At 50.4% G+C, this 15,515-nt stretch overlaps 2 protein-coding genes across 3 annotated transcripts; one reads left to right on the forward strand and one right to left on the reverse strand.

Moving 5' to 3' along the window:
* Positions 1 to 1,352: 1,352 nt before the first annotated feature.
* On the reverse strand, positions 1,353 to 2,995 carry UBL5 (ubiquitin like 5). Its single transcript, XM_004442607.3, has 5 exons — positions 2,841 to 2,995; positions 2,474 to 2,540; positions 2,187 to 2,270; positions 1,986 to 2,023; positions 1,353 to 1,509 (listed from the first exon to the last, which is right to left on the reverse strand). Exons 2-5 carry the CDS (start codon positions 2,527 to 2,529, stop codon positions 1,466 to 1,468), a joined length of 222 nt encoding a protein of 73 aa, XP_004442664.1. The 5' UTR covers positions 2,530 to 2,540; positions 2,841 to 2,995; the 3' UTR covers positions 1,353 to 1,465.
* Positions 2,996 to 8,999: 6,004 nt separating this feature from the next.
* FBXL12 (F-box and leucine rich repeat protein 12) lies at positions 9,000 to 15,120 on the forward strand. 2 transcript variants are annotated; one of them, XM_004442606.3, is made up of 3 exons: positions 9,000 to 9,299; positions 9,392 to 9,464; positions 13,687 to 15,120. In XM_004442606.3, exons 1-3 carry the CDS (start codon positions 9,214 to 9,216, stop codon positions 14,506 to 14,508), a joined length of 981 nt encoding a protein of 326 aa, XP_004442663.1. In that variant the 5' UTR covers positions 9,000 to 9,213; the 3' UTR covers positions 14,509 to 15,120. The 2 variants fall into 2 exon arrangements, with proteins under 2 accessions (XP_004442663.1, XP_087281620.1); XM_087425494.1 differs by lacking the exon at positions 9,392 to 9,464 and having other exon boundaries at positions 9,219 to 9,299.
* The last annotated feature ends 395 nt before the right edge of the window (positions 15,121 to 15,515 follow it).

The following is a 15,515-nucleotide window of genomic DNA, read 5'->3' on the forward strand; positions in this document are numbered from 1 at the left end:
TTAGACAGTAAGGGGGAGACTGAGCTCTAAGACTAGGAAGAGTAAGGGTACCAGACATTAAGAGTAAGCAGACATTTCTGACATGTCAGAAGGAAGTGGAGTCCTAGGGACAGCAGGGAAGCCAGGGGGGTGGGTAGGGAGGTGACTCATGGAGACCGAGGAGAGACCATCCTCAATGGACCTCAGGCCAGCAGCATCCCAGGCAGCCAGCAGGTCCACCTCCCAAGAAGCTTGGTGGCGAAAGGAAGGCAGAAGGCTGGATGGAGCTTGGGGGGCGGGGAGGAGCAGTGGGCTGGACTTGGACTTGTTTATGTACTGAAGAGGGATGGAGCAAGGTTTTAGGTGATGTTCTGGAGAAGGGCTCCAGAATGGAGGGCTCTGGGAAAGGCCAGGGCCAGGGTCAACCCCAGGATCTGGGGACAAGGGAACAGAGATGTTTTTGGTGTCCTGTGTACTCACACCTGGGGGAAGGCTGGAGACAGGTAACAACACTATGTGCCAGGCATCCTGCTGTTTTTTTTTTTTTTTTATAATTTTATTTATTTATTTTTCCCCCAAAGCCCCAGTAGATAGTTGTATGTCATAGCTGCACATTCTTCTAGTTGCTGTATGTGGGACGCAGCCTCAGCATGGCTGGAGAAGCAGTGCGTCGGTGCGGACCCGGGATCCGAACCCAGGCCGCCAGCAATGGAGCACGCACACTTAACCGCTAAGCCATGGGGCCGGCCCCATCCTGCTGTTTTAACTGCATTATCTCATCGAGATGCGGGCGCCATCATGGTGCCCCTTTTGAGAGGAGGAAACAGTATCAGAGAGGCTGACTTCCCCAAATCTCACTGCTAAATCAGTCAAAATTCAGCCTATGGCACACTGCCTCGCTCTGTCCACTAGGATTTCATAAGTGCCAGGAACTGGAGATGCTTACCCAGGCTTTCTCTCATCTACACTTCACAACACACCAGTGAAGTACGCACCATCACTTCCAGTTTGGATAAGGAAATGAAGGCTTAGGGAAGTTAAGTAACTAGCCCAGGGTCACTGTTGGTGGCAGAGCTGGGATTCCACCCATAGTCGGTCTGAATCCAGAACTTGTATCCCTAACTAGTACATACTGTCCCTACTCAGAGGCAACTTGGTCTTTTAGGATGACAATAATCCCAGGATCTCGTGACCTTCAGAGACCCATGGCAAGCCCCAGCACTCTGGGCTTCCACTCAGGCTCCCAGTCTGCTGGCTGACTCTTCCCGCTTCGTGACCTCTTATGGAGCAGCTGGGTACTGAGAGAGAGTGACGACCAGATACCAACCCTCCCCTCGTTAGATAGCCCTCACTCAAAGATGACAACAAGGAAGGAGCTTCTCAGTTTTTATTAACATGAGTCTTTAAAAACAAGCATCCATACCAGTGTGAGGGGTGAGGGTGGGAGAAAAGAGGGGAGAGCAAGGCAGGGGGAAGAAATTCTGCTCTATTGGTAATAAAGCTCCAAGTTCATGCCATCATGGATTTCATCTGAAGTAAAGGGGTTAAGGAATCCTCACTGTGGGCTCCATCCCCACCCCTCTCATCTCTCACACCTGGGTCAGGGGGAACTGAGGACTCAGCCCAGGACCAAGGAAGCCATTTGGGACTGGGTCCTTTTGATTTGGAGAGAATCCAAACGATAAAAAACGTTCCTGTTCCTTCTGCACAACAGACATGCCCAAGTCTCACTCCACCCTGACCTCCTCTTCACACCCGGGCGGAGCTCAGTAATAAATATTTTGACCTTAAAGTGTCTTCTAAGCTGAGTCAAAATACCTCACCAGTCTACCGCCCACCTCCCCCAACAAAATAATGACATGGCTCTCATTTTCTAAATGCTTACTATGTGCCACATACTAAGTTAAACACGTTATGTGCATTATGTCATATAGACTCCGGTATTGAGCAAAAAGAACCAAGTCTGGGTATGCACACCCTTCCTCAAGAAGTCACACAAAGGATACAGTCCCCCAGAGACACGTGGTCCTTAAAGATCGTGTACCTACGGGGAAAGAAACCTTTCAGACAGACGCCTAAGGCGGCTCTTCACCCCGGAGGCACGCTGAGGAAGCCCTGCTGTAAGCAAAGGGCAGCCAGCAGCGCACCCCCAACCAAAACCTTCTGGCCCAGTCCTGTCCGGCCCCCAGCTCTGCCATTGCACTCACCACTTCTTAAGGACGATCTTGTTCCAACGGGTGCCAGTTTGGGCTGCGATCAGCTTCTTAAGGTCCCCGATGGTGTCATCCGTGCTGGGCGCAGAGGAGTTAAGGAAATGGAAGGCGGCGGGAAGTAGAACGCGGAAGAGGACATTCCAGGGCTAAATGCACTCTGCCAGGACCCCATCCACCCCCTCTCCCGGCTTTAACTAAAATCACCCCACAAAACAGGCTGAGTTGCCTGGCTCATGCCAAGCTCCCCCAGGGACCACTGCCTCTCGGCCGCCAGTGGATACTTGCACTTAACGCGGACCTTCTTCCCCAGACGGTCGTTGCAGACAACCTCGATCATCCTGTCTGCAGCTACACAGGGCGGGGGGTGAGGGGCCCCAGAGTCGGACTTCAGGGGTCTCCCAGGCCCCAAGACCCCCGGTTACTGAGTCTTACGTTCGCCCTCCCAACCCCCAGACCCGAGTCCTCCCGGGCCCCAGGTCCCGTTTCCCAGGATCGCAGACCCCGAGCAGTCGCGCCACCCCCTCCCCGCCCCGCCGCCATTCAGGTCGCCCGCAGGCCCGGCCTCGCCTCTCGCCGGCCCGCAGACCCTTGACGGCCGGGTCCCCTCAGCCTTCCCCGACTCCGAACCTCTGCACCTGGCCCCCTCACCTCCAATCGCCTGGAACCAGCCGACGCCACAACCTTCTCGCTCGAGGGCAGAGCCAGGGCCAGAATCGACGCTGAGAGCCGGAAGCGGAAGTGCGCCGCCGGAAGCTCCCGGCTCTGCTCCTCCCGGTGTCCGTCAACACCGGGCCGGGTCGTTCCCGGCCCCAGGCCGGGCTTTGGGTTCCCGATCCTGGGCTGGGAGACACCTGCGGTCAGTGCAGGGGGCCAATTGGGGGTCCCGGGCTGTGCGGGGCTGGGGAAGGGGCACCGAGGGAGAGTCAGAGGTCAGGGGCCGGCGCCCAGCCGTTTGGAAGCCGTTAATTGAGGCCCTTTCGCTATGGGGACACACCGACTGTGTGGCGTCTGGTGGGGACGCCAGGGAGGCTCGGGGGACATCCCGGGGGGCGGGGGGTGACCTCTCGTTCCTGAGCCTGACGATTCCTCTTATTGTAGCTTCGGGGCCACGGGGAGCCTGGGTCGAGTACTGTAGTCATGGCGTCCGGCCCCCTGCCTTCATTCAGGGCGGGGTGCCTCCTATTGCGCCACCCCCCCGGGATTCCTGGGGTGCAGACCACAGTCCACAAGCGAAGGAGCCGCCTGATCCTGGCCTGGAAACCAGCACTTATTAGATAGGACGTTGCACACCAGCCTACAACTCCGGGAGGCAGCTGGAAAGGGCACAAGTGCAAAACCTCCCAGGGCTCTCTTCCAGGAAGGTCGCTCCCGCCCGGCAGGGGGCGCCTTGTACCAGATCTCAACCTTGCCTTGCAGCCCCAAAGTAGCCCCCCTGGTGTGGTTCCCCAGGGCCGGACAGGGGCCCCCCTCTCTAAGTTCAACCGAACAGCTGCTAATGGAACTGGTCAACTGTTCCTTGTCAGCAGGCAGGATTGTGCGGTTTGGGGAGCCTAAAGGGATTCACTCCCAAGAGGGGCCACCACTTCTGAATCACCCAATCCACCTTCTCAAACTAGGATGTGAGATTAGGCGGAAGACATAAGAGGGAAAGGGCAGACGCTCTGTGACCCAGTTGGAGCTGCTCTGCCTTAGGGAGCTGGCCCAAGAGACCCTACCACAAATTCTAGGCTCAGGGGCCTTCCTGCCTCAGAACTTTCCATGGTTCCTCGATCCTCTTCAGAGTCCCTCAGAGTGGGCTTGAGAGGGCAAGGAATCTGAAGGGAAAGCTTATTCACGTTGGAGACACAGGCTTTGGATCCAGGCAGATGAGTCGAAACCCCAACCTCACCCCTTCATATTAAGCTGTATGGTCACAAGCAAGACGCTTCCGCTCTCTGATTCTCATTTTTCTCATCTATGGAAAGCGGGTAACAATTCCCACCCTAGGATTGTAGTAAGGATTGATTTGGGACCAGCCTCTGACAATCCTCTAATAGTTTGCAGAAGACATATGGGGCAAGAGGAGAGGTCAGAAGGTCAAGGGTGAGCTGAGGGGATTGATGTGCCTGAGGAAGTTTGGAAGGAGCACATCTTTGCATTCACATAGAAATACTGGGTCGGTATTTCTGGATCAGGGCCGGCCCGGTGACTTAGCGGTTAAGTGCGCACGCTCCGCTACTGGCGGCCCGGGTTCGGATCCCGGGTGCGCACCGACGCACCGCTTCTCCGGCCATGCTGAGGCCGCGTCCCACATACAGCAACTAGAAGGATGTGCAGCTATGACATACAACTATCTACCGGGGCTTTGGGGAAAAAAAATAAAAATTATAAAAAAGAAATACTGGGTCACCCAAGGTGTTGATGGTGGTTGCCACTAGATGGTGGAATTGCTGAGGCTCATTTTCCTCTTTGCTGCTTTTTGGTGTTTTCCCAGATTATCTGCGATGAACATATGTTACTTTGGTAATTGGGAAAAAAGTAAATGTTAGTCTTTTTTTTTTTTAAAAAAAAGAAGTTCTAATTTCTCGATGTTTGATTCAAAGATAGCTCAAGCACGGGACCGTGATGCTGAGTTCCGGGCTGGGGCTGATTGGAAGGGGATGGGGAGTGCTGCTGAAGGGGGAGGAAAATAAAGTCTGGGATTGTTGGGGGCTTGGGCTCCATGGGGAGTGGGGGGATCTACTGGGGGGCCTGCCAGCCCCAGCTGGGCTAAGCCATCCTGAGGAGGGAGTAGGGAGTGGGCAGTGAGAAGTCCCAGGACTAGACAGCACTGACTCCCTCTCCTGGACCCAGGTGGGAGGGGGAGGAGCCTCAGGAGACAAGAGACCTTGTCCCCCACCCCCTACACACACCCTGGTACTTATAATTCTGGGCTTCGCATGAAGGGACTCAGTGACTGCCCTTTGAGGGGCTAGGGCAGCCCCATCACTCTGTCTGGGCGGCAAACGGATCTGCTGTCAGAGCTGCTCCTTCTAGGAGGAGGAAGGTGCTTCTCAGAAGGGAAAAGTGCTGGGTCACGACCCAAGTTGCCAGCTGGCAGGCCCCCTTTGCCCTCTTGTTTCCTGGGATTCTGACCCAGAGGCAGAGCTTGTATGCGGGGATCTCTTCTCTCCACTGCTGTGTGCTGATGGGGCAGGAGATGGTTCTCAGGAACCCGTGTAACTGAGCCGGGGGCAGGGACACCTGGGTTCTGCCAAACTTAAAGGCAGCCATCCCACCCAGGGTTCACCAGAGGAGAAATAATCCTAGGGGTGGAGCGAGTTGCTCAGGAAGTCCTTTCTCCCAATCTCTTAGCAGGTCAGCAGGCCTTGGAGACATGGCAGTGAGCAAGGCTGACCTGCCACCCCAGAATTCAGTCTGATAGAAGAGGAAGACAAGGAAAGAAGGAAACAAGTGAATAGGTCCTTGCAATACAGCGTGTCAGGTGCTGTGAGGAGGAAGCCCAAGACGCTGGGAGCAGAGAAGACATTGCCCCTGCATGATTCCAGAGGGAATCATGACCATGCAGCACTGTGGTAGAGGCCCAGGGTCTGGCACCAGAGAGATCCATGCTGGGGCCGGCCTGGTGGCATAGTGGTTAAGTTCGTGTACGACACTTTGGCGTCCCGGGGTTCAGCCCGGGGATCCCAGGTGTGGACCGACACACCACTCATCAAGCCATGCTGTGGCGGCGTCCCACATACAAAATAGAGGAAGATGGGCACAGATGTTAGCTCAGGGCCAATCTCCCTCACCAACAAAACAAAACAAAACAAAACAAAAAAAACTAGAAGGACCCCCTAGCCAAGCGCTGTTCCTTCAGGAACACTGCTCTCAGCCCATTGTTCACTCGTCTTGTTCTGAGCTGGCTGTGCATGGTGTAAACCAATAAAGACTATTTAAAAAAAAAAAAGAAAGAAAGATCTGAACTTGTGGCCCTGGCAAGTGGCTTGATCTCTGTGTGATTCTTTTGGGCTTTCCTTCCACAGGCACAAGACGGCTGCCAAAGCATGAAGCACTTTTTCTGTGCTCTTGTTTGAGGAGGAATATCAAAGGGGTTTGATTTATTTTGTTGTTTGTTTGGGTTTTTTTTTTTGGTAAGATTAGCCCTGAGTGAGCATCTGTTGCCAGTCTTCCTCTGTTTTGTAAGTGGGACGCTGCCACAGCATGGCTTGATGAGTGGCATGTAGGATCCAAACCCGCGAACCCCAGTCCTATGAAGCAGAGCATGAAGTCAACCACTATGCCACTGGGCTGGCCCCACTTTTTTTTTTTAAGGTATTACTTCCACATGGCAAAAATGCAAGCAGCACAAAAGTGTATATACAGCAACATAAAGTCTCCTTACGCTCCAGACCCAGCCTCTCCCCAGGGGCAACCACCATTAAAAGTCTCCATTTCTGAGTCTCTGCATCTTCAAACATGTGTGATATGGAGTCTCCCAAGAAGATAACAAAATTTTTCAGATGTTAATAACATGTTCCAATGGAGATAGGGACTTTATATTTTCAAGTACATGCAATGGGTTAAGTTATGTCAAAGAGCAGAAACAAACAACTTAGTTTTTATATAGGCCTTTATGTATAAAGCAAAACACATAATAAATTGTGTATGCATTTTATTGGAGAGAGAGAGATATATATATATCCAGTGGGATCAAACTATATGCACTTGTTACCACCCAAGGGGGCGTCTTCTGCCTGCTGCAAGACATGCCAGTAGTCAAGAGGCAAGGTGGTAGGAGAGAAAGGACTTTTTATTACAGCTTGCTAGCAAGAGGGAAGACGGCCAACTCATGACCTAAAAAAGCCATCTTACAGCACAAAGATTACAGGCCAGTTATATAGGGGGCTGGTCTCCTGGTGGGGGAGGCATCTGGTCTCTGGGTGGGGGCATCCATCTGATCTCTGGGTGGGAGCAGATATCTGTTCCTGATAGTCTGTTTAGTTCCTGATAGTCTTTTGTTTTACTGGATATGCATCAGAGACTGGAGCAACGCCATATACCCAGATCTTTCAGTTGTCATTAATGATGGCTATCAGCATAGACTCTCTGCCCGGGGGTCATCACATTCCTAAGGAACTCAAAAGAACAAAGTTATCAACTTATAGCAGCTGGAAGGGGCCATAGAATCCACAGAGCATGTCAGTTAATCAGAGGTCATTCAAAGTTACAATAGGGTTTCTTTCCTACAATATGGCTTCCCTCATGTCAACCTCGTGTTGAACCAGTATCACACTGTCCTCTACACTTTTTGTTTTTTAAAGCAGACAATATCCTGGAGAGGATTCCAAACAGCACAGAAAGATCTACCTCATTCTTTTTGACATCTTGAAATCCTAGAAGTGGGACTGTTGGGTCCAAACAGGGGCTGCAATCTCCTATTGCCAAACAGCCTTCAAAGAGTTTGCATCAATCCTGCCCCATCTGTGGTAGCTGAGAGGATCTGTTTCCTCACACCAAGGCCAGTGTGGGTATTTTCCAGCTTCTTCATCTTTCTTAATCTGATAGGTGAGAAACCAGAGTGTTTTACTTTTTATTTATTTATGGATAAGTGTGAGCATAAAGATGTATTTTTTTTAGCTTTATTGAGGTATAATTGATATATAAAAATTGCACACATTTCATGTATACATCTTAATGAGTTTTGCATTTCTTTTTAAAATAGTTTTCAATTTTAAAATAATCTCCAGGGCTGGCCCTGTGGCTTAGCGGTAAAGTGCACGCGCTCCGCTGCTGGCGGCCCGGGTTCGGATCCCGGACGCGCACCACTTCTCCGGCCATGCTGAGGCCGCGTCCCACATACAGCAACTAGAAAGATGTGCAGCTATGACATACAACTATCTACTGGGGCTTTGGGGGGAAAAAATAAATAAATAAAATCTTTAAAAAAAAATAAAATAAAATAATCTCCAATTCCTGCTTTTGTATGTGTGTGTGTATTAGAAACATATTTATTGCCATTATAGGCTCTCGGGGGAGTGATTTAACAAAATTAAACTCACATGTCCTTTGATTCATCAAACCGACTCCTGATTATTTATCCTATAGAAATAAACGCAGGATATACACACATAACATATGTATGTACATACATATATAATAAAGAATACTTAGCTGCGTTATTGTTTGCGGTGACAAGACGTCTGGAAGCAACTTGAATGCTCATCAATACGGGAACGTTTGAATAAGTTTCATTACCCTTATGAATTGCTATTTTAAAAATGAGTGATCGATATTTGGTGGGAGGGTCAACTCAAGACAGCCTCTGTGAACAGTTGGGCAGTATCAATCAAAACGAAAAATTCAACATGCACTTTAAAAAGCTATCTCGCTTCTGCAAATTTATCCTCGTGTATATGCATCAAAAACTATGATTAAGTAAAAAAGTTAAGACCTCGCTCTCCGTCACGCCGTCCGCTCGACGTCTGGTCTCTCCACCCCACCCTCCCGGCTCGTCACCGCCTTAGCCTCGCCTTCCGGGCTTGGTCCTCGTCCCGCCCTTAACCCCGCCCCTGAGCCACCGCCCCTCCGTTAGCCACGCCCTCGGGCTTCGTCTCCCACCCCAGCCACGCCTTCCGGGCTTGTTCCTCGTCCCCAGCCCCGCCCCCAGAGCCTCGATCCCGCCCCTAACCCCGCCCCCGGGGTTCGTCACCCCCCCCCGGCCACGCCTTCCGGGCTTGTCCCTCGTCCCCAGCCCCGCCCCCAGAGCCTCGTCCCCGCCCCTAACCCCGCCCCCGGGCTTTGTCACCACCCCGGCCACGCCTTCTGGGTTTGATCCTCGGCCCCAGCCGTGTCCTCAGCTTTTGGTCCAGACCCCGAGCTGGTGTGGAGCTGAGGCCCAACAACGTTCGCGCAAGAGGAAAGCCGAAAGTCTCCGCCGGCTGCCGGAGGCCGCGGCTACCGCACTGCCGAACCCCCACCTCCCCCCGCCTCCTGGGGCGCCCCCAGGGTGATCCCCGAGTCCCCCTCGCCGGAAACGGAAGTGCGTGTCGGCCGGATCATGGCGACTTTCGCCGACCTGCCGGACTCGGTCCTGCTGGAGGTCTTCTCTTACCTCCCGGTCCGGGACCGGATCCGCGTCTCCAGGTGAGGAAGGGCCGGGCGGGGGGCGCGCCCGGAGCTGCGGATCCGGTCCCCGCGGGGCCGGGGTCGTTCTAACCGCGGGTCCCCTCCCTCAGGGTCTGTCACCGCTGGAAGAGGCTGGTGGACGACCGGTGGCTGTGGCGACACGTCGACCTGACCCTCTATACGGTACGTGGGGCCGGCCTGGGCCGCGGTCGGGTGGCCGGACCTCGAGACCACCCCTCTCACCCTGGGTTTCGAGCCCGGCAGTCCCGGGCGCACTCCAGTCGCGTCGCTTACCTGCTCCTCTGCGACCTCCCGGCCTCAGTTTCCCCATCTCCAAAATGGGGTAACCGAGATTGTGCAGGGAATGGGCACCGTTAGTGTCTGGCATATAGTCAGCATACGATAGATGCTGGTTGATGATTACATTATCAAATATTATTATCATTGGTGAGTTTTCATGGAGAAATAATTTTCCATAGTCAGCTTATTTCCAGAATTAATTTCCTGAGTAGTGCAACCGAACCATTTCTACTTTCCCCCATTCTCATTTTTCTTGTTTTTATTATGAACTATTTCAAATATGTAGAACAATCATGTCCTCGATTTAACCTATTTTAACCTTTGCCCTCGTTTACTGCAGATCGTGTGAAACACACATACAAATGTTTATGTGTACATATATGCATATAACATTTATAGGTATATTTGGCGCACTTTTTGGAACCCTCCTCAGAGGCAACCACTATTAGAAAGTGGATTTTTATCCTTTTACGTTTTTATTTACTTCTTGTGTGGGTGCCCTATATAAACAATATACAGTATTGTTAACGTGTTTCTAAAGTTTAGATAATGCTATTCCACTATTTAGATATTTAAATGCTATTTTAGTTACACATCCATCTACAACTAGCTTCCATCACACAACATTGCTTTTGAGATTTATTCTAATTGGCGCTTGTAATCTAGGTCATTCTTTTTAACTGCTGTTAAATTAATATACCACAATGCGTTCATCTGTTTTCCTGTTGACAGACATTTAGTTTATTTCCAACTTTTTATGATTACAGTCTTATAAAGTGGTGTCTCAGACTTTACTGTGCGTATGAGTCACGTGGGGATCTTGTCAGAATGCAAATTCTGATTCAGCTGCCTAGAGTGAGGGCCCCAGATTCTGAATTTCTAACAACCTCCCAGGTGTCACTCATGCCACTGATTCTTGTTCCGTGAGAATGTGCTTGTGTCCGTCTTCTTGTGTCCAGGTAGGAGTTACTCAGAAACCTAGAGGTGCAATTTCTGAGGGTAGGGTCGTTTATACTTTATCATCTTCATTTCCTTATCTACAATTCCAGAATCAAAAAGTCTGCAAAGTGAACAGTTTTTTTGTAAGCTTGGCACAAATTCATTTGGTGGCAAACCCTGACCTGAACTAGTGTGAGGCAAATAATGTCCTTTTCCTTATCCCGCTGGAATAAATAGTCTTTTTTTTTTTTTCTTGCTGAGGAAGATTTGCCCTGAGCTAACATCTGTTGCCAATTGTCCTCTTTTTTTTAATTTTTATGTGAGCCGCCACCACAGCATGGTCCCTGACAGAGGAGTGGTGTGGGTCCGTGCCTGGAAACTGAACCCGAGTCCACGAAGCCAATGCACTGAACTTAACCACTAGGCCACCAGGGCTGGCCCAATCCATTTTATTTAAGTGTGTTTCAAAATAAGTTGCAAACATGGGTCCACTTCATCCCTAAACACTTCAGCACACATAATAGAGATTAACTAGAACATTTGTTTTACAGTTCTCTTTTTGATATATAATTTACGTACTAGTGAAAGTTTATTTTAAAAAAATCACGAGTCACGAATAATTCTCCTTGTAAGAACGTTGAAATATTGCCACAGCTGAAGCTAAGAGCCTTTGACAGTCATCCTCTGGTATCCTCACCCCTCCCCAGAGGAACCACTATAAGGGTGGAATATTTCCTTCCATCCCATCTTATATGCGTTTACATCCTTGTGTCTGTGTAAGGAGGAAAGAGCAGGGGTTACAAGAGCAGGATTCAGCTTTGGAGTCAGTCTGTGTTGAAACTTACCTCTTCCTCTTGCAGCAAGATTCTAGCCAAGATTATTTTTCCAGGGGTATCTACTACATGACCAGGTAGTTCAGTGATCAGTGCTCTAGTTCATTGCTCAGCGCTGTACCTAGCAAACAGTAGATACTCAATAAATGTTAGCCATTATGTCGGGGAATAATTATACCCAGACAAAATAAATGGTATTGTTTCTTTTTTCTTTTATCTATGAGGCATTATTTTGCCACTGTTTCCTGCCTGTCTTGAGAAATTACCCATGTTCGTATCTCTAGATCTGCTTTGTTCTGAATTGCTGCTTAGATGGCTATTATCTTACCAGTGTACATTTTAGTTTTTTCCCTAGATTTTGCTGTTAAAACAGTGCTGTCAGAAACCAGTGTTTCTCAAGGGTAAATTTCAAAAAAGAGGTATTACTAGGTTAGGCAGTGTGTGCATTTAAACAAACTAAAGAGTTAGTTTTTAAAAATAATAATACAGGGGCCGGCCCGGTGGCGTAGTGGTTAAGTGTGCGTGCTCTGCTGCGGCGGCCTGGGGTTTGGATCCCGGGCGCGCACCGACGCGCCACTTGTAGGGCCATGCTGTGGCAGTGTCCCATATAAAGTGGAGGAAGATGGGCATGGATGTTAGCTCAGGGCCAGTCTTCCTCATCAAAAAGAGGAGGATTGGCAGATGTTAACACAGGGCTGATCTTCCTCACACACACAAAAAATAATAATAATAATACATGTGGCATAGTGGTTGAGTTCAGCACTCTCTGCTTTGGTGGCCCGGGTTTGTGGGTTCGGATCCTGGGCACCGACCTACAGTCGTCAGCCATGCTGTGGTGGCGACCCACATACAAAGTAAAGGAAGTTTGGCAACAGATATTAGCTCAGGACGAATCTTCCTCAGCAAAAAAAACAAACCAAAAAAACAAAAAAAACCCCACAGGACTCAAAATATGCAATGTAGTAAAAGGTGAAAAAAAAGGTCTCCTTCTACTTCTGTCACCCAAATCACCCCATTTTTTCCCCTAGAGACAGCAAATGCTCCCATTTTCCTTTGAATCTTTCTAGAGATACTCTGCACACAAAAACACAAACATCTATATTCTTCAAAAACAAAACGAGTGGTAGTGGTGTCCACATTTTACATTTCAGTAGAAACCACCAGATTGCATTGGAAATATCCAGACCAGTTCCCACCAGGAGGGCTCAAGATGTGCTTCTCCGCATCCTGGCCAATATTTGATATTGTGAAACTTTAAAGAATTTTCTTCCTCACAAAAAAAAAAAACAAAAAACTTTTTCTCCTTTGTCATTTTGCAAGTAAAAGTTGGTTCACCCATTGGCTTTGTGCCCATTTTAAATTTAGCCTCCATGGCTTCTACGCTTGTGAGTTACCTTTTAGTGGCAATATTTCTAGTGAGTTCCTTTCCCTGGGCCCAAACTTGCAGGTCGAAATTTGGCCAGGAAGATTTGATTATTCTGTCAAAAGTAGTCAACAAATTGTATGCTATACAGTTCCTTTTCTTTTTGTTTTTCTTAAAGGTAAAATGTACATACAGTGAAAGGCACAGTGCTATCAGCTAGTTATATTTTGTTTGTTTTCAAGTCAAATTTCTTGGGTTAATTTTTGCAGCTTTTCGCTATGGCCAGGCTGTGATTTTTTTTGTTTGTTTTCAACCTAGCTCTGATTTGCCCTGGGCAGTTTTAGCTTTTTTCAGTTTTACTTTGTTACTGCTACCAGAGGTGGTCATTAAGAAAGGGATAAAAATACCAGTGGGTCGCTTTGCTTTCTTACTTATTCCAGAAGATAATGAGAATCCACTCTGTTGCTAAGACAGATCTGTTGTGATCTTCTCTTTCCCTCATTGTTTTTGTTCAAACCTAGAAATCAAAATGGTGGGGTTAAAACGTCTTGTTGGGGCCAGCTCCATGGCCTAGTGGTTAAGTTTGGCATGATCTGCTTTGGCCATCTGGGTTCAGTTCCTGGGCACGGACCCATACCTCTTATTGGTGGCCATGCAGCGGTGACATACAAAATAGAGGAAGATTGGCACAGATGTTAGCTCAGGGTGAATCTTCCTCAAGCAAAAAGAGGAAAATTGGCAACAAATGTTAGCTCAGGGCCAATCTTCCTCAGCAAAAAAAAAAAAAAAAAAAAAAGTCTTGTTACTCCTGGCCAGGTATTTGGTCTGGTGAGGCTGGCAGGGGATGGAAGGACAGATTTCAGGGGAGCGCCAGAACCCCAGCTGGGGTTTCTTGTCTCCAGGCAGGCAGGGGCCCTGGAAGATCCCCCTGTGCCTTGCCCCCGGTCACCCCCATCTCTGGCTCTTACAGATGCGGCCTAAAGTCATGTGGCACCTCCTTCGCCGCTACATGGCCTCCCGGCTTCATTCCCTGCGCATGGGCGGCTACCTGTTCTCCGGCTCCCAGGCCCCCCAGCTGTCCCCTGCCCTGCTGAGGGCCCTGGGCCAGAAGTGCCCCAACCTGAAGCGACTCTGCCTGCACGTGGCTGACCTGAGCATGGTGCCCATCACCAGCCTGCCCTGCACCCTGAGGACCCTGGAGCTGCACAGCTGTGAGATCTCCATGGCCTGGCTCCTCAAGGAGCAGGACCCCACGGTGCTCCCCCTGCTCGAGTGCATCGTGCTGGACCGCGTCCCCGCCTTCCGCGACGAGCATCTGCAGGGCCTGACCCGCTTCCGTGCCCTGCGCTCGCTGGTGCTGGGCGGCACCTACCGTGTGACCGAGACGGGGCTGGATGCGGGCCTGCAGGAGCTGAGCTACCTGCAGAGGCTGGAGGTGCTGGGGTGCACCCTCTCGGCCGACAGCACCCTCCTGGCCATCAGCCGCCACCTCCGGGACGTGCGCAAGATCCGGCTGACCGTCAGGGGCCTCTCTGCCCCCGGCCTGTCGGTCCTGGAGGGCATGCCAGCCCTGGAGAGTCTGTGCCTGCTGGGCCCGCTCGTCACCCCGGAAATGCCTTCCCCGGCTGAAATCCTCTCCTCCTGCCTCAACATGCCCAAGCTCAGGGTGCTTGAGCTGCAGGGGCTGGGCTGGGAGCGCCAGGAGGCCGAGAGGATCCTGTGTGAGGGGCTGCCCCACTGCATGGTCATTGTCAGGGCCTGCCCCAAAGAATCCATGGACTGGTGGATGTGACTGCACCACCCGTCCCCGAGACCCGTCTCAGCTTTCATTAACGAGCCCCAGCCCCTGTGAGCAGCACCTTGCAGACGGCAGTGATCAGCCTGAAGGCCACAGGTAGAGACAGCCGAGGCCTTGGGACCTCCAGACAATTGGAATCATTGTTTGCAGGCTGTGTGGCCTCTGTGACATCAGCCAGCCTCTTGGAAGCCCGGTCCCCACATCTAGAAATGGGGAAGACCATAGCTACCTCATGGATATGTTGCAAAGCCTTACTCTTTACTGGCCCCAGGCCTGAGAAGGTCTTCGACAAAGGGTGATTCTCAGGGTCATCGGCAGTGGCAGGACAGAAGCAGAAGGGTGGAATTAGGAGTTGGAGGGACCTGAGGGGCCAGACCCCTTAGGAACCCTGGAAGGATTGTCTATGTGCACCCACACACCTATACACCATTGACATACCTACATGCACCTGGGGGACATGGAGAGAAAGGGCAGGTGTGACTCATGCTTTGATGATCAAAACATCAATAAAGGTTCTAAATTATGTTTTCTATATTTTGTATTTTCCAAGTTTTCTACAGTATATATTATTTTGCTATTAAAGAAAAATAATTGTTTTTTTCAAAAGAGTGTTTCGTTTATTCATTCAACAAACATCTCTTAAGCATCCGCTATTTTGCAGGTGTTGTTCTGGATACTGGGCCAGAGCAGTGAACAAAACAGACAAGGTCAGAGAAGAAGGCTGGTGAACACATCCATGGCATAGTTGCAGAGACTCTGAGGCAATAAACCAGGGTCACGTGATGGAGGTGTGGCTGTCTGGGGGAGTGGGCATGGCAGGCTCTCTGACCTGAGACCTGAGAGGTGATGAGGAACCAGCCCTGGAAAGCACTGGGGAAAACAAAAGGCGAAGATGCTGTAGTTGGGAATAAGCTTGACATTTTCCAGGAATGGGAAGAATAGTCCATGTGGCGGAGGGAACAAGGGATGATCAATAGAAAGTGAAGTCATGGGGCCGGCCC

The sequence above is a fragment of the Ceratotherium simum genome, chromosome 39 (assembly GCF_057802395.1).
Source record: "Ceratotherium simum simum isolate JZ-2026a chromosome 39, ASM5780239v1, whole genome shotgun sequence".
NCBI classification, from domain to species: domain Eukaryota; kingdom Metazoa; phylum Chordata; class Mammalia; order Perissodactyla; family Rhinocerotidae; genus Ceratotherium; species Ceratotherium simum.